Source organism: Hypanus sabinus, chromosome 8 (assembly GCF_030144855.1).
Source record: "Hypanus sabinus isolate sHypSab1 chromosome 8, sHypSab1.hap1, whole genome shotgun sequence".
Classification (NCBI taxonomy): domain Eukaryota; kingdom Metazoa; phylum Chordata; class Chondrichthyes; order Myliobatiformes; family Dasyatidae; genus Hypanus; species Hypanus sabinus.
Window position 1 is genome coordinate 132,807,358 of NC_082713.1, and position 18,427 is coordinate 132,825,784.

The window sequence follows — 18,427 nt, forward strand, 5'->3', positions numbered from 1 at the left end:
CACAATACTCTAAATGAAGCCTCACCAGTATCTTATAAAGCTTCAGCATTACATCCTTGCTTTTATATTCTCTGGAAATAAATGTTGACATTGCATTTGCCTTCCTTAGCACTGACTCAGCCTGCAAAGTAACCTTTAGGGAATTCTGCACAGAGACTCCAAAGTCTCTTTGTACTTAAGAATTTTGAATTTTTTCCCCATAACCTTTTGACGCCCTGACTAATCAAGAACCTATCAACCTCCATCTATATGGACCCAATGACTTGGCCTTCAAACCATCTTTGATAATAAACTCCATAGATTCACTACCTTCTGGCTAAAAATCTTCCTACTCAAAGTTAAAAGTAAATTGATTTTCAACCAAATGTCACTTTGAGATTTGTTTTCTTGTAGGTATACTCAGTGAATCTATAGAATAATGGCCATAAGCAAATCTGTGAAAGACATTTAGGGCATTTAACCAGAATTCAGAAGACAACAAACTGTGCAAATACAAAAAGATGAAAATATAATAATAAGTAAATATGCATTAAATATCAAGAACATGAGATGAAGAGTCATTGAAAATAAGTCCATTGGTTGTGGGAACTTTTCAAAGATAGGGCAAGTGAAGTTATCCCCTTTGGTTCGAGAGCCTGATGTTTGAAGGGTAATAACTGTTCCTGAACCTAGTGGTGGGAGTGTTGAGGCTCTTGGACCTTCTTCCTGATGGCAACAGTGAGAAGAGAGCATGTTCTGGGTGGTGGGTGTCCCTGATGATGCAGGTTGCTTTCCTGTGATAGTGTTTCGTGTAGCACAAGAGAACAAATTGATGATAGAATTTGCATTAGAGAGAATGAAACATAAAAAGAACATTAGACGTACTTGACTGATCAGGCAGTTTCTGTGGAGAGGAAACCAGTTAATGTTTTAAGTTGAACTGGTCCACCCTGCCCTTTCCCTACTAATGAAAAAATGCTTGATTTCCATCTGTTTACCACTGATGCTGTGTGACCACTATTTCCAGCATTATCTTTTATGACGTTTCTAGAATTTACTGCCACAAGACAATAAATTTCTCGACTTGTGTCAGTGACGATAAATCTGATTCTGATTCTGAATCTTTTCATTTAACGTAATTCCAGTACAATGGAAAGCAAATGTATCCAGTATTTATTTTACTGATGTTTTCATGTTGTATTGTGGGTAAACTGAAGGTATATTTACTGCCAATAAGGTACTGCCTCTGTGAATATACCATAAAGTTTTGTTACATGAAATGGCCTGTGCATCAAATATCATAAATTAGAGTTAAGGCACCATATGTTGGAAAGTAGAAATTTTATCCAAAGGCATATCAACAGGAAATGATTTTGAAATGTGTCCTGAAACATCTAGTTTCATTTCCTGTTTAGCTATAAGTCAATGTGATATCATTTAATGTTTATTGTAATGGATATATTTCTTTAAAAATTTGAAACAATTATTGTGTGGGGAGCTGAAGAAACATTACAAAGTTATTTGAAGTTTAGAAATGTTGAATTGATTATTGAACATGGTTAGCATGTATATTGTTAAATTAGTGCTGAGTATGTTGTCTTAAAATAGCTTGAGCATTTTCGGAGAATAATCAGCTGTCAAGGCATCACCTTGAATTGCTTAAATACTGGATGAAAAGAGGAACAGAATCTACAGTGAAGCCCACATGATTAAAGAATATGTCAACAATTATTTTCTTGGCATGCACATTAGAAAATCTTGCTCAGCTGATGTACAATAGTGCTTGATATGTACCCTATCTTAAGTGAGTGTCATAACAACTGGAAGAGAAATGTTTAATTGAACCTAAGCTGTCTTCACTAGTTTGTGATTACTGACCTGTTAGCCTTCAGTTCTCAGGTCAGAATAACATATTGTAAAAGTTGAATCTGACTTGGTCATTGTGTAGATCAACAGAACTACAGAATACAACAGGGAAAATTTGCAGATTTAAAAGAAAATAAATATTTTTCATCATAAATCAACATTGCTCTCATGTATGTATAAACAAATGTTGTTCTCACATATGTACAATATGTCTTCCTGGCTTACTGGATTAAAAATAGTTATGTCAACAATCCACTTTTATTAATTTATTTTGGATATAAAACATCCTAAAGTGCTGAGCTATAAACAGAAAGATAACTTTCTTATCTTTGCAGATGCTGCCTGGAATACTCAGCAAGTCAAGCAGCATCTGCAAAGATAAGAAAGTTAATGGTTCAGGTCAATAATCTTCCATTTGAACTTTTAGGAATGTATTCTGCAGCCTGATGTTTCAAATAGATTATAATTATGTAACTTAAACTGCAAATATGTTTTGGTTAACTGAACTGCTTAAGAAACAACATTGTTCTATGATTTTAAATGGATGCATTTACTTGGTTAGCAAACCGATACATTGCACCTACCATAATAGGATGCTCATCTTTATAAAACCCTGCAGCCTAAGAGCAGTGCCACAGAAAACATGGAAATATTTTAATTTGTAATGCAGCAAGTTTACTGTTGTGCTGTTGAACGACCTGAGGTTTGGCCAATTTAAATGCCGGGCCAGATGGAAAAGGTCAGGGTGTTAGGGCTGGTGTTCAGCTCGCTGCTCGGCAAAGTTTACTTGTCTCTGCACTGAACTAAGGCTATGGCCTGCAACTAACGGACTCCTAGATCGGTTGCAGTGATGAATGGCTTTGTAGTTGTGAACTCACTTCTGTGAACTTCAGTTCTGAATGTTATTTGCTTGCATTTATTGTATGCACGATTTGTTTTTATTTCTGTACATTGGGCGTTTGACAGTCTTTTTTAATGGGTTCTATTTTTTTTTCATTTTGTGGCTACCTATAAAAAGAAAAGCCTTGCGGCTGTATATAGTATACATTGATAATAAATGTACTTAGGACTTTGATAGATAGGAAAAAAGTAAGGAATTTTATAAACTTGCATTACAGAAGAATTTAGAGTCTGAAAATTAAAAACATTTCCTAGTGGTTTCATAGAAATTATCATAGAGTAGGGATTCCTAACCTGGGTTCCATGGACCCCTTGTTCACTGGTTTTGGTCCATGGCATAAAAAACTGTGGGGAACCCCTGTCATAGTTAGGCAGCACAGAAACAGACCCTTTGGCCTAACATGTCCATGCTGAATAAACTGGCTATCTACACTAATCTAATTTGCCTGCATTGGGCCCATATTCCTCTCAACCTCACCTATCCACATACCTGTCCAAATGTTGTAATTGTACCTGCCTCAACTGCCTTCTCTGGCAGCTCATTTTATATGCCCTGCACCCTTTGTGTGGAAAACCTTGCCCCACAAATACCCTTTAAATCTTTTCCTTCTCACTTTCAATCTATGCCCTGTAGTTTTAGACTCTCATACCCGAGGAAATTCGGGCAGGTGGGGTTCATCAGTGACGTTTGGCATCGCAACTAGGAGAAGGAAAACTCTGATCTCAAACCTCCACTGTTTGTGGCTATATACACTTATGGGGAAGACTCAGGAGTATAAACCCCAAGGAAAAATCTGGAGCTGTTATCCCTAAGGCAGTCCTACAATGAGTTCAACTCTGACTGGCAACTCCTGTGATGCTGCTGGTGCTAAACTGTATTGTTCCCTGCCTTTCCTTTGGATTCATCAACTGCATGGAGAGGGGGAGCCAGCTACATGGGCAACAGCTTGCTCTCTATATTGTACTACCCTGCCTTGCATATCACATAGACATGGCCAGCATCACTCTAGGAAAAACAATGTGGCTATTTGCCCTCTCTCAGCCCCTCCAATTTTATAAACTACAGTAAAGTCCCACCTCAGCTTCAAACAGTTGAAGGAAAACAGTAGCAGCCTATCCAATCTGGCCTTGTATCTCAAGCCATCCAGTCCAGGTATATCCTTGTGAATCTCTATGTTACAACGGCCAGAACCTCGTATATATTCCAAGTGCAGCCTAACCAATGATTTGTTTAACTTTAACATCCCTACATCTATTCTCTGTGCCTCAGCAGATGAAAGCATGCATGCTGTATGTTTTCTTCACCACTCTGTCTACTTGTGTTGCCACTTTTAGGGAACTTGTACTATACCCCTTGGTCTCACTATTCAATGATGCTTCCAGGGCCCTGGCTTTCACTGTGTTACATTCTTGTCTGGTGTTACTTCATAAAATACATCATTTTGGCTGAGTTAAATCCCATCAACAATTCTTTTTCCCACTCTCCCAGCTGATTTTGATCCTGTTGTACCATCAATGTTGGTGTCATATGCAAATTTATCTTGATCTCACCTACATTCTCTCCCAAATTATTAACATATACGGTATGTCAAACAGAATTTTATTAATCCTTTGACATGCCAGTAGTTACAGATCTCCAATTTAAGGAGCAACCCTTCACTACAACCCTCTGCCTCCTACCACCAAACCAATTTTGTACTCAGCTATCTTACTCAGCTATGCATGGATTCTCTCCTCTTAAACCAGCCTACCATGTGGGACCTTACCAAAGGCCTTGCTAAGGTAAATTGTAGGCAATGTCTACTGCCTGACCTTGTCACCTCCTCAAAAATTTTTCAATCAAGTTTGTGTGAAATGATCTGCTGTCCAGTTCTTGCCTTTCCAAATACAATTAAATCCTCCTACCCATCAGAATCCCTCCCTTTAATTTACCCACCAATTCTTAGGCTCACTGGTCTGTTGTTCCTTGACTTGTCCTTGCATCAACTTTAGCCATCTACCAGTAGCTTCCCCATTGCTGATATCTCTGCCATGTCCCAGCAATCTCTTCCCTTGCTTCTCCTAGCATCTTGAGATACACTTGGTCAAGCCCCAGGGATTTATCCACCTTTGCATGCTTCATAGCTGATTACACCACCGCCTTTGGAATGTCTGCATGATCCCAGATGTCCGTGTTCTTGTTCCCAGAATTCTCAAACTTCCATGTCTTTCTCCATGATAAAATATTTATTTACAATCTCACCCATCTCCTGTGGAAATACATGTAGATTACTGCACTGTTCATTAAGAGGTCCTACTCTTTCTAATTACTCTTTTGCCTTCGTAAACTTATAGAATCATTTAGGATTCTCCTTTACCATATTTGCTAGGAATATCTCATTCCTCCCCTTTTGCCCCCTCTACATCTCTTGTACTCTTTCAGGGACTTGTTTGATCCCAGCTGCCTATGCTGCTGAACCACACCCCAATATCCCTTGTCAAAATCACCTGCTATTACAATTTTATGATTTTCCTATATACCTATATGTTCTTCAAATTCCAACAGATTATTGGTGAGCCTGTAGTATAATTCTAACAAAATAATTTACTTGTGTCTTGAGTTCTACCCATATGACCTTGCTAGATGTTACTCATGGGATATGCTCTCTAAGTACTATCATGATATTCTCACTTATCATGATAGTGCAACTCCTACTCATCTCTTAACCTTCACCACTATGATACCTGTAGCATCTGTATTCCAGAAAGTTGAGCTGCCTGTTCTGCCCATATCTCAACAATGTTTCTGTAATGGCAATGATATGTCAGGATTTTTGCATTAAAATAAATACAGTTTAGCCTAACAAAGCTCCCTCAAAGGGATAGCACCCTACGTGACTCCCTTGTCCACTTGTCCCTTCCCTCCTGATTTCCCTGATTTCCCTCCTGGCATATCCTTACAAGAGGAACAAGTGCCACAACTGCCCTTACATCTCCTCCCTCACTACCATTCAGGGCCCCAAACAGTCCTTCCAAGTGAGGTGACACTTCACCTGCAAGACTATTGGGGTCATCTACTGTATCCGGTGCTCCTGGTGTGGCCTGTATGATGGTGAGACCCAACATAGATTGGGAGATCAATTCGCTGAGCACCTTTGCAACATCCGCCTCAAAAAGTGGGATTTCCTCGTGTCCAGCCATTTCAATTCTACTTCCCTTTCCCATTCCAACATGTCAGTCCATGGCCTCCTCTGCAGTCAAGATGAGACTACACCCGGGTTGGACGAACAACACCTTATGTTCCGTCTGGGTAGCCTCCAACCTGATGGCATGAGCATCGATTTCTTGAACTTCCAGTAATTGATCCCCACTCCTCTCCTTCACCAATCCCCATTCTTGTTTCCCTCTCACACCTCTTCTTACCTCCCCATCACCTCCCTCTGGTGCTCCTCCTCCTTCCCTTTCTCCATGGTGTTCTGTCCTCTCCTATTAGATTCCCCCTTCTCCAGCTCTTTATCTCTTACTCCAATCAACTTCCCAGCTCTTTAATTCACCTCAACCCCCCCCCCTTCCAGTTTCACCTATCATCTGCTACCTTGTACTTCTTCCTCCCCTTCCCCCACCTTCTTGTTCTGACTTCTTGTCCTTTCCTCTCCAGTTCTGATGAAGGGTCTTGGCCCAAAATGTCTGCTGTTTATTTTCATCCATAAATGCTGCCTGAGCTGCTGAGCCCCTCTAGCACATTGTGTGTATTCCTCACTCCCTGTACTGACTACTTGACTTTCTCACTTTAATCTCTTTATAAATTTACTTCATTTTTCTCATCTTATACAGTACAACTTCGGGTATCGCACCCTTGCCAGACAAGTTTAAACCCTCCAACGTAATTCTAGTGAATCTCCCCACAAGGATATGGGTCCTCCTCTGGTTCAGATACAACCTGTCTCTCTTGCAGAAGTCCCCTCTGCCCCATGAAACAGAATCCTTTGAACACTTTCATTATCCTGCAATTTATACCCTCACTGGTTCATTGCACAGGGAGTAATCCAGAGATTACAATGCGCTACTTTTTTATATTTGTTCATTTTGTACATCTCATTTATTTTTTTAACCGACATCATGAGTACCAATGCATATAATGACCTCTAGCTGCTTGCCCTCCCACTTAAGAATGCTTAGATTGAAATAAAGTCAAATAAGAAATCATTGCTGCAGCTGCTTAGAACAGAAAATAAGACTTAAGGTATGCCCTTCATGAGTTTGATTAATGTAAGTCAAAGTCATAAGAAAACCCTTAGGTTTGCATATGTAGCCGTTCATAAAACTTATCTATCATATTTCGATTGTTCCTTTTAAAGCACTGTTTCCTATTATAAATCTCAATGTTTTTATTTATAACAATTTAGAATACTGTGCTTACATAATCTAACCTCCCATAAATTAGATCATAAAGTTTTTTAAAGTCTGTTTATAATGTTCAAAACTTGTGAATGGATAACATTTTAAGTCTGCTTTTTTTTAAATGTTTCGGTCTTTTGATATATCTGGTAAAACCTGAAAGCTTTTTGCTTTCTTAGAAGCCTGGAAAGCAGTGTCTAAATTTCTCTCAGAAAACCAGCAGTCCTGCATGGAACAGCTGTCCATAAATATTAAAATTCTTGAGACTTCTATGCAAATGTGTATACAAGACAGAAGTCCCAAGTCATGTGAGCGGTGCAGTTCCCCAAAGTTTGCCTCATCTGGCACATAAGACAGTTCTGGGATCTTGTGTGTTTTACAACCCATCACTGTCAGAGGAAAATCTTGATATGCCTAATCTTGGTAGATGGTTAGTATATTGAAGTGTTTATTTTCATTTCAACAGAGAGGGAATTTGATCCCAACAGACATTGTGGTGTTACGGATCCTGAGACAAAGAAGCCATGTACAAGGTCACTTACCTGCAAGGTATTCCTTTTGCTCAGAGTGATTGATTGCTTTGTAATATTTGTGTTGGGGTTTTGAGGAGAGAATTTAATTTGCGGCCTGTCATCGTACATACATAAAATTACACATCTTATAGTATTTAAATACATAATAAACAAATGGCAGCTACCTCACATCTAATTTATTTTGTCATACTTTTAATCATGTCAGCAATGCAGTAAGACTTAGTATTTATAATTTGTGTAGTTTTGTTTAATTGCCTTATGATTGCAAGCATTGTTTCACCTCAGGTTTGGTATTTTGTGTTCCTTCCTTAATTTTTCTTCCGGCCTCTCTACAGACCCATTCACTTAACCATCGGAGAGCAGTACCGGGTCGAAGGAAACAATTTGACATTCTTCTTGCTGAACACAAAGCTCGCTCGAGGGAGAAAGAAACTGTGAAGGATAAGGAGCACCCTCCGATGTCAAAGGACATTCTTCAGAACCAGTCAATGCCTACACAAGAGCAGGTTACAGGATCTTTAATAAACTCTGGTTTGGAGACTAAACTTGCATCGCCAGCAAAATCTAGATCATTGAGCACTGTTCTTGCGAGGTGAGTTGCACTCTTGATTTTTCTTTTGTATGTATTTGTCAACACTGTTCTGAAAATTAAGAACTTTATCAAATGATTTCAAGCTGTATCATGATTATGTTCCTACTGCTTCAAGCAGCATTCAAAATTGCCAAGGAAATTGTAGGCCACTTCATCCATCAGCGCAAGTCTTTTGGCCTGAGTACAACATAAGTAAACTCAGGCTGCCAGATGAGTAAAGCAATTTCAGTTGGTGACATTTGAGTTTTGAACTCTGTCAGCACCAGCTATTATACTGGAGCTGATGCAACATTATTCTAGCCTGGAACCGTGTTCTTGTGAATTCCTGAACTTTAGCTTATCTTCCATGTATAATTGTGGTTTTTGTGTATTCGATGAAGATAGGTCCTCAAATTGACACTAAGTCTTGTCATATCAGTGCAGAAGGTCACAGAGAAGATAGGTCAGATTGGGATGGAGATAATGTGGCAGACAACAGCTGCTTCTTTTCAATTCCCTGGTCTATCTGGCTCATTTTACAATAGATGTATAATCCATCTACATAGCTATCTCATAGCAAGGTGTCTGAGTCCTTGTGCTTTTTCCTTGATAAATGTAATGTGAGCTGAGAATTGAACCTCAATTTCCATCCAGGTAGGTAGCAGCTTCAGTTAACTTGCTTCCTCTGTCTACATCAGATCTGTCCAGTTTTGCAGCAAATAATACATCTATGACATACACCTGTTTTTTTTCCCTCTCTCCATTAGTTCAACTAGACATGCTGGGCATGAACTCACAGCTCTGCATTTCATACCTTTTATGTTTCTTTGCCATCTCACTCTTTTGCTGCTCGTTTTTCATAGCCTTTGTTTATTTCTCTCTCTTTCAGCTCTCATTAACCCATGATGAGCTCTGCACCCTATCTCCATGGCAGACCAGACCTTTTCCTATCAGAAATATTCCTTAAGTCCTATTCATCCACTCTCTGCACTTGAAGACTAACATTTCCTTTTCTCTTCAGTTTTGATGTAAAGCCTTTGACCTGGGAAGTTAATTTTGTTTCTACATAAGATTAAGGAACAGGAGTAGGCCAGCCAGCCCATTGAGCCTGCCCTGCCATTCAATAAGATCATGGCTGATCTCTCCGTAAACTCAGCTCCATCTACCTCCCTTTTCCCCATAACCCTTATTTCCCCTACTATGTAAAAATCTATCTAACTGTATCTTAAATAGATTTAGTGAAGAAGCCTCAACTGTTTCTCTGGGCAGAGAATTCCTCAGATTCACCACTCTCTGGGAAAAACAGTTTCTTCTCATCTCCAACCTAAATCTTCTCCCCTGAATCTTGAGGCAGTGTCCCCTAGTTCTAGTTTCACCTACCAATGGAAGCAACTTTTCTACTTCTATCTTATCCATCCCTTTCAAAATTTTGTTTGTTTCTATAAGATCCCCTCTCATTCTTCTGAATTCCAGGATGTATAGTCCCAGGTGACTCAATCTCTCCTCATAAGTGAACCCCTTCATCTCTGGAATCAACCTGGTAAACCTCCTCTGCACTGCCTCTAAAGCCAGTATATCCTTCCTCAAGTATGGAGACCAGAACTGCACACAGTACTCCAGGTGCAGCCTCACTAGTCCCCTGTATAGTTGCAGTATAACCTCCCTGCTCTTGAATTCAATCCTTCTAGCAATGAAAGCCAACATTCCATTTGCCTTCTTAATAACCTGTTGTACCTACAAGGCAACTTTTTGCGATTCATGAACAAGCACTCCCAAGCCCCTCTGTACAACAACATGCTGCAATCTTCCACCATTTAAGTAATAATCTGCTCTTCTATTATTCTTTCCAAAGTGGATGATCTTGCATTTACCAACGTTGTATTCCATCTGCCAGATTTTGGCCCACTCACTTAACCTATCTATATCCCTCTGCAGACTCTCCACATCCTCTGTACAATTTGCTTTTCCACTCAGTTTAGTGTCATCAGCAAATTATGGTATGTTACACTCAGTCCCCTCTTCCAAATCATCCGGGCCCAGCACCGACCCCTGCAGCACCTCACTCACCACCAAATGCCAAATGGAGAAACACCCATTTTTATACCAACTCTCTGCCTTCTATTGGTTAACCAGTCCACTATCCATACTAATACACTTCCTCCAACTCCATGCATCCATATCTTATTTATAAATCTCTTGTGCAGCACCTTATCGAACGCCTTCTGGAAATCTAAGTATACGACATCTGCCTGTTCCCCTCTATCCAGTGCACTCATTATGTCCTCAAAGAACTCCAGTAAGTTTGTCAAACAGGACCTGCCCTTTCTGAATCCATGCTGCGTCTGTCTAATGGAACCCCTCCTTTCTAAATGTTTCACTATTTCTTCCTTAATGACAGCTTCAGGCATCTTTCCACAAATGCCTCCTTGTCCTACAGCACCAGCCACATCATTCAAAATGCTTAGTTTTTGATTAAAAAGAACATAGTAAACAATGAAAACTTCAGCCTGCACATTATACCACCGTGTACTAAAAATGGGAATCTTGGGAAATAATTTATTCTTGGCACATGTCCTGAGATACAGTGAGAACAATTGTATGTAATCCAAAAAGATTATTCTAAACATAACTATGTTGAGGTAGAACAAAAAGATAAGAAATAACAGTAGAGAATATAGTGTTACAGTTACAGGGAAAATAAAGTTTGGATAGAAAATGAAGGAGCTTGGGTCATAACAGGTAGATCAAGAATTCATCCTTATTGTATAAGAGATCACTATATGACTGTTCTTACATTGTGTGCACACTCATAAACACTGCAGAACAGGATCTTGATTCTGAATCGTGCTCACATTGACTGCGATTTTGAGTGAGGTTTACCGCTATTTCTCTCTTAGCATTGTTGCGTCCCTGGAAGACCCACTGGTATACCGCGTGAGCTGATGTTGTGTGTCAGATGTTAGGGGTAGCAGAAGCCCAAAGGGAGGAATGCGGGCACTATCCACTGTCTGATGAGATCCACTTGCTTGGCTTCTCTGATGAGTGACGCTTTGAGAGGTTGTTGGTGAAGTTAGCTGAGAGAAAGATCTCTAATCTTTCCCAAAGGTAGGTTCAACTGCCCCCAGCATTCTGAGATATTCTCTCTTCTCCCCCTTCCCCAGTCATTCTCTCTTCAGGCAGAAGATAGAAAAGCCTGAAAGCACACACCACCAGGCTTAAGAACAGCTTCTACCTCTCTCTTCTAGGACTACTGAATAGTTTCCTAGCATGACAAGATGGGAGTCTTGACTTCATACTCTACCTCGCTATGACCTTGCACCTTATTGTCTAGCTGTACCGCAACTTCTCTGTAGCTTTTGCATTTTATTCTGCATTCTGTTATTCTACAGTAATGCTCTGTATAATGATTTAATTTGTATGAACAGTATGCAGGTCAAGCTTTTCATTATAATTTGGTATAAGCAACAACAATAAACCTATTTCTAATTCCATTAAACTGCTCTGCTAATGAAAGTCAAATTCCCCGTCACCCAAAGCTTTTATCCTCTACATCTTCACAGGCAGCAGCAACTGATCTGTGATGTGCCTCACTGCTGCTTCCTGCACTAATTATTCTTCTGCAGAAGACATTCCAGGCTTTCTCCTCGTGCAGGCAGAATTCAAGACCCAGAGCTCAACATTTGGGTGCTGGCTTCTATCCATACTCTGCCATTCAATAAAAGTCAAAGGGCCAGCTGGGGTCAAATGAAAACTGGCATCAAATTCTGCCAGCTATAGCGCTCTGAAGACACCACCCAGGACTCAACAAATTGTCTCATACTTTTCAATCAACCCAAAGAAGCTGTTCAGTGGGTCAGGTAGCATCTATGGTGGGATATCAATAGTCAAGTCCCGATAAGGAGCTTTGACCCAAAATGACTGTCCATTTCCCTCCATAGATGCTGCTTGACCCATTGAGTTCCTTGGACTCTTGTTTGTTGATCCAGGTTTACAGCATCTGCAGACTCTTTTGCCTCCCATACTGTTGTTTGCTGCCTCCTGCGCTGTACAGACAACAGCTGACCCCAGGGTGGGAAGAGATGGAGATGCAACATAATGTCCAAGAAATTGGCAGAAGATCCAGCTGATGGTGGTTGGGATGGCTTTGCCCAAGTAGCAGGCAGAGCTGAGAAAGGCCTGAACTCTCGTGTGACTGCCCTCCCCCATCACTTCATTGAAATGACTTCGCTCAGCATGCTTGTGCTCACCTTATCTGTCTGTAGCACAGCCATGCTGCTTGTTTTTGTCTTAATCACAATCTCTCAAAAGAGAGCATCATTGACCATTTAAATCTCTCCTCCCCCACCCCAAAACAAAAGAACTCTCTTTGAAGTATTCTGGTACAGATTTGGGCTGAGGATAAAATTAAAATTGAACATGCATCATCAGCTTAGGTTCAGACTGCCTCTTGGTACTGTGTCCTGTGGTTCACACAACGAAAATAGCACCAGCACTATCAGGGTATAAACTTTATAAGATAAATGGAGGCTTATTTCTTATTCCACACTGCTGTCCGACCTGCTGAGTGTTTCTAGCACTTCCTTATTTCAAATTTTCTGCTGCTTCAATAATTCAATATTTATATTGTTCAGGTGATCTCCCTTGTGAAGTATTGTAATAGTTTACACTGAATACACATACTTAACGGCTGAATATCTACTGAACAAATTACAAGAAAATCTGAATATAAAATTAGTCTTTTTTAGAATATTCTGTGCTGTTTGGGACTCAACCTTCCAGCTGGCAAAACAAGGAAATGGAGAGCACCAGCACTGGTGTGCTCAGAAGTATGAGAAAGTGCAGATATGGTGAAGAATTGAAAACCTGGAGCTATTTTTGTTTGAAGTAAGGATTGGGTGGATTTAATGTGTAGAATCACCTACCGTGAAGAAATTTAAATCTTTGACAGGAGTTCAGTGAAACTCTCTCTCACTGCTCCCTCTCTGTGATCTGTGCTGCCCTCTGAGTCTCCGGCCATGAGCTCACCCAGCCTTGCTATCACAGCCACGTATCCTTCCTGGGAACTTGTCTTCACCTCCGTCTTGTTCCATATAACTTCCAGCTTTGTTTTCAGGCTTCTCAGTGTGAACCATCCCCGGATCCCAGGTATCTACATTTGATCGATTGCTTCTCCTTCCGTATTCTATGTGCCGGTCTCTCCACTATGCGGAGATACCTGTAGGCCCTGTCTCAGTCTCTGGCACAGCTCTGGGCCTCTCTTTCCACTGCCTGCCATGGACCTCTCCAACATTTCATCTTCTGCCGGATCCAGGCCTTCAGCTGTTGGTTCTTCTTCCTCGCATTGAGGAAGGATCAGAATATCACCAGTTTTAAAACCGCATCTCTTTGCTGCCTCCTGCTCAGACACCAATTCGATCAGACGACTCCAGACCATGGATACTACTGTCTCCAAATCTGGTTCCAATGACCCTGAGAACCTCCAGACCATAAGTTCTGCTGTCTTTCGCTTGGATTTTTATTCGATCGGACACTTCTAGACTGTGGATCCTGGCTGTCTCCAACTCTGGTTCCAACAGCCCTGGACTTCACTGGACTGCAAATTATGCAGCCTCCAGCCCCAACCTCAGCTGTCCCCATTTCCAGGCCAAGATCTTTCCTACTGGCACTGTGCCCGTGGGCTCCACTTCCTTCATCACTACTTCCTAACCTGTCTGTTCCATCATCTCTTGGGTTCTCAGAGCCTTCATCTTTGGCCCACCACATCTTCCCTGAACACCCAATCCTCCTCTCTTGTCTGGCCATCATTTCTCTTCCCACCTCTGATCTTAGCTCTAATGCCTACTGTATATTTATCAATCCCTCCAAGCTTCCCCTCTCTGAGGCCGAACGTTTGGTCCTCAGCAAAGGCCTTACCTTTGTCCCCCTTTGCCTGAATCTCAGTGAGTTCCACACCCACCATGACTCCGAGCTCTTCCATTGCCTCTGTCTCCGGGTCCACTTCTTTAGCAAGAATTCCCCACCCTGCAACGATAATCCTTTCTCCCTTATCCAACCACCCTCTTCTTGGAGACACTGCACTGGTTCTCTACCAGACATCAAATGGCTTAACCAGCACTTCTCTCTCCTCTTTGAACCTTATCTGCTCTGAACACAGTGCCCTCCATTCTCTCTGCACCAAACCCAACCTCACCATGAAACCCTCAGACAAAGGGGTTGCTGTTGTAATGTGACAGATTGATCTTTACCTTGCTGAGGCCAGGCGGCAACTCTGAGACTTATCCCTTATAATAATCAATCCTCTCAGGACTATCAGAGCATTGTCTCTGACACCATTGCCAACCTCATCAACTTTGGACATCTCCCATCCACAGCCACCAAACTCATAGTTCTCTTACTCTGCACATTTCTACCTTCTACCCAAGATTCACAAACTTAATTGTTTCTGCCAAGTCTGCATACCTTCAGTCCCCTCTCACCTACATTCATGACACATCACGTGGTCTCAATCTCCTCAACAATTTTCATTTCCCTGGCTCCGATTGCCTCATTTTCACCTTGGATGTTCAGTCCCTATATATTTCTATTACCCCATCAAGAAGGGCACAAAGCTGTCCGCTTCTTTCTTGACAAAAGACCCAACCAGTTCCTCTCCACCACCACCCTCCTCCATCTAGAAAAAGTGGTCTTCACCCTTAACAATTTCTTTTTCGGCTCCCTGCCATTTTCTCCAAGCTCAGTGTGTAACCATGGGCACCTGCATGAGTCCCAGCTATTCCCGCCTTTTCCTTAGCTAGGTAGAACTGTCCATGTCCCCAATTCTTTCATGTGTTGCATTGAAGGTGCTGCTTCATGCAACCATGCTGAGCATGTCAAGTTCATCAACTTTGTCTCCATCTTCCACACTGCACTTAGATTCACTTGGTCCATATCTGACACTTCTCTCCCTTTTCTCAATCTCCGTGACTCCTTCACTGGAGACAAATAATCTGTTGATATCTTTAATAAATGCACTGATTCCAAGGCTATCTCGACTGTACCTCTTTCTATCCTGTTTCCTGTAAAAATACTATTCCCTTTTCTCAGTTACTTCGTCCCTGTTGCATCTGTTCCCAGGATGACACTTTCCTTTCCGGAATATCAGAGGTGTTCTCCTTCTTCAAAGAATGAGCTTTCATTTCAGCATTGATTATGCCTTCACCTGCAACTCCTCCATTTCCTGGACACTATCTCTTCCTGCTGTCTCAATAGAGATGGAGTTCCTCTTGTCCTCACCCACCACTCCATGAACCTCTGCATCCAACACATCATTCTCTGCAACCCCCACCATGTTCAACCATACCTTATTTGCTTTCTATCCCCCACTCTCTGCTTTCCGCAAGGATCACTCTGTCTGTGATTCCCTTGTCCATTCATTCCTCCCCATTAATCTCCTTCCAAGCACTTGTCCCAGCTGCACCTGCCCAGTTACCCCCTCCCTCAGTTCCAATCAGAGCCACAAACAGTTCTCCCAGATGAAGCAACACTTCACCTGTAAATCTGTTGGAGTTGTCTACTGTATCCAGTGCTCCCAATGTAGATTGGGAACTGGTTTGTCAAGCACCTTAACTCTTTCTGCAAAAAGCAGTACTTCCCAGTGCCAGCTATTTAAATTTCTATTCCCATTCCCGTATAGTCATGTCAGTCCATGGTCTCCTCTTTTGTCGCAATGAGGCCACTCTCAGTTTGCAGGAGCAGCACCTTGTATTCCATTTAGATAGCCTCCAACCTGATGACATGATCCTCGACTTCTTCAACTTTCGGTAATCTTTCCCCCTCTTCTTCATTTACCCATTCTGACCTCTTATCTCTTCTCACCTGCCCATCAACTGCCTCTGGTGCCCCTCCCCCTTCCCTTTCTCCCTTGATCCACTTCCCTCTATCAGATTTCTTCCTCTCCAGGCCTTTGCCTTTTCCACTTATCACATCACAGCTTCTTACTTATTGCCCCTTCACCTATCACCTTCTAGATTGTCCTCCTTTACCTTCCCCCCTCCCCCCACCTTCTTATTCTGACATCTTTCCCTTTCTTTCATAATGAAGGGTCTGTGTCAACTGTGTGTGTTAATGTGTTAAAGTATGTCATGGAACTGAACAGATAGAAACTGAAAGCAAAACTTAACCTTAGTATTTTCTGAAAAAAACAGGGCTAATTTTGAGGAATTAGACAAAATCTAGCAGAGGTTGATTGACACAAGGAAATCTGCAGATGCTGGAAATTCAAGCAACACACACAAAATGCTGGTAGGGAGAAGCACTGTCGACGTTTCAGGCCGAGACCCTTCGTTAGGAGTTACTGAAAGGAAAGATAGTAAGAGATTGGAAAGTGGGAGGGGGAAATGCAAAATGATAGGAGAAGACTGGAGGGGATGGGGTGAAACTGAGAGCCGGAAAGGTGATTGGCAAAAGGGATACAGAGCTGGAGAATGGAAAGGATCATGGGACAGGAGGCCTAGGGAGAAAGAAAGAGGGAGGGAAGCACCAGAAGTAGACGGAGAACAGGCAGAGTGATGAGCAGAGAGAGAGAGGAAAAAAAGTGGAGGAGAGAAAAAACTAAATATGTCAGGGATGTGGTAAGAAGGGGAGGAGAAGCATTAATGGAAGTAGTGAAGTGAATGTTCATGCCATCAGATTGGAGACTGCCCCAGCTGGTATTTAAGGTGTTGTTCCTCCAACCTGAGTGTGGCTTCATCTTGACAGTAGAGGAGACCATGGATAGACATATCAGAATGGGACGCGGAATTAAAATGTGTGGCCATGGGGAGATCCTGCTTTCTCTGGTGGACAGAGTGTAGGTGTTCAGTGAAACGGTCTCCCAGTCTGTGTCAGGTCTCACCAATATATAAAAGGCCACACCGGGAGCACCAGACGCAGTATACCAAACCAGCCGACTCACAGGTGAAGTGTTGCCTCACCTGGAAGAACCGTCTGGGGCCCTGAATGGTGGTGAGGGAGGAAGTGTAAGGGCAGGTGTAGCACTTGTTCCGCTTACAAGGATAAGTGCCAGGAGGGAGATCGGTGGGAAGGGATGGGGGGGGGGGGGCGAATGGACAAAGGAGTCGCGTAGGGAGTGACCCCTGCAGAAAGCAGACGGGGTGAGGGGAAGATGTGCTTGGTAGTGGGATCCCGTTGGAGGTGGCGGAAGATACGGAGAATTATATGTTGGACCCAGAGGTTGGTAAGTGAGGACAAGGGGAGTGGGGTAGTGGACGGATGGGGTGAGGACAGATGTGCGGGAAATGGGAGAGATGCATTTGAGAGCAGAATAGATGGTGGAAGAAGGGAAGCCCCTTTTTAAAAAAGGAAGACATCTCCTTTGTCCTAGAATGAAAAGAGATTGATTGAACTTGTTTGAAGGAAAAGGAATGAATAGCAAGTGAGAGGCTTTTAACAGTGTGATATCAAAAGTTCAAGAGCAGTATAAATCTGGAATTCATCGCCACAGACAGCTGTGGAGGCCAAGTCAGAGGTAGATAGGTTCTTGATTAGTCAGGCCTTCAAAGATTATTGGGTGAATGCAGGAGAATGGGGTTGAGAGAAATAATAAATCAGCCATAATGAATGGCGGAGCAGACTCAATGGACCAGACAGCCTAATTCTGCTCCTATGTCTCATGGCTTTATGTTTCTGTTAGGGTGAAGGGTAAATCTACTATTAGGGAACCCTGGCCGATCAGAGATAGTGAGACTGTACTCAAGAAAAAGAAGGAAGGATACATTGGGATTCAGAGGTCAGGGATTAGTGAATCCCTTGACCATAAAGAGATTAAGAGTACTCTTAAGAGGGAAAGCAGAAGGACAAAAGGAGGGTAACACACACAAAATGCTGGAGGAACTGAACAGGCCAGGTAGCATCGATGGAAAAGAGGACAGTTGAGATATTTCGGGCTTAGACCAGTCCTACTGAAGGGTCTTGTCCCAAAGAGTCTCGACTGTACTGGCTTGGGAAAGAATACTCTTAGGACTAAGCAGAGCTGCCTATGTCTTAAGCCAGAAAGGGTGAGACTCTTAACGAATATATCTTCTTGGTTACTAATGAGAAAATCAATGTTGTTCAAGAGAGAAATGAAAGAAGCGATGATGTTTCAGAGATCATTTGTTTATTACCAGGGAGGAGGTATTTGCAGCATTACAACAATTAAAGTGGATAAATCCTCAGGACTACC

The 18,427-nt window shown here is 42.0% G+C and overlaps 1 protein-coding gene across 20 annotated transcripts in view; it reads left to right on the plus strand.

Annotated features, from left to right (window-relative positions):
* The window catches only part of LOC132398438 (ataxin-7-like protein 1), a 267,811-nt gene that overhangs the window by 215,600 nt on the left and 33,784 nt on the right, over positions 1 to 18,427 (plus strand). For all 20 annotated transcript variants that reach the window (XM_059977870.1, XM_059977872.1, XM_059977871.1 and 17 more), the window contains 2 exons: positions 7,589 to 7,671; positions 7,991 to 8,247. In XM_059977870.1, coding sequence (XP_059833853.1) covers positions 7,589 to 7,671; positions 7,991 to 8,247 — 340 coding nt within the window. The remainder of the gene's footprint in view (positions 1 to 7,588; positions 7,672 to 7,990; positions 8,248 to 18,427) is intronic.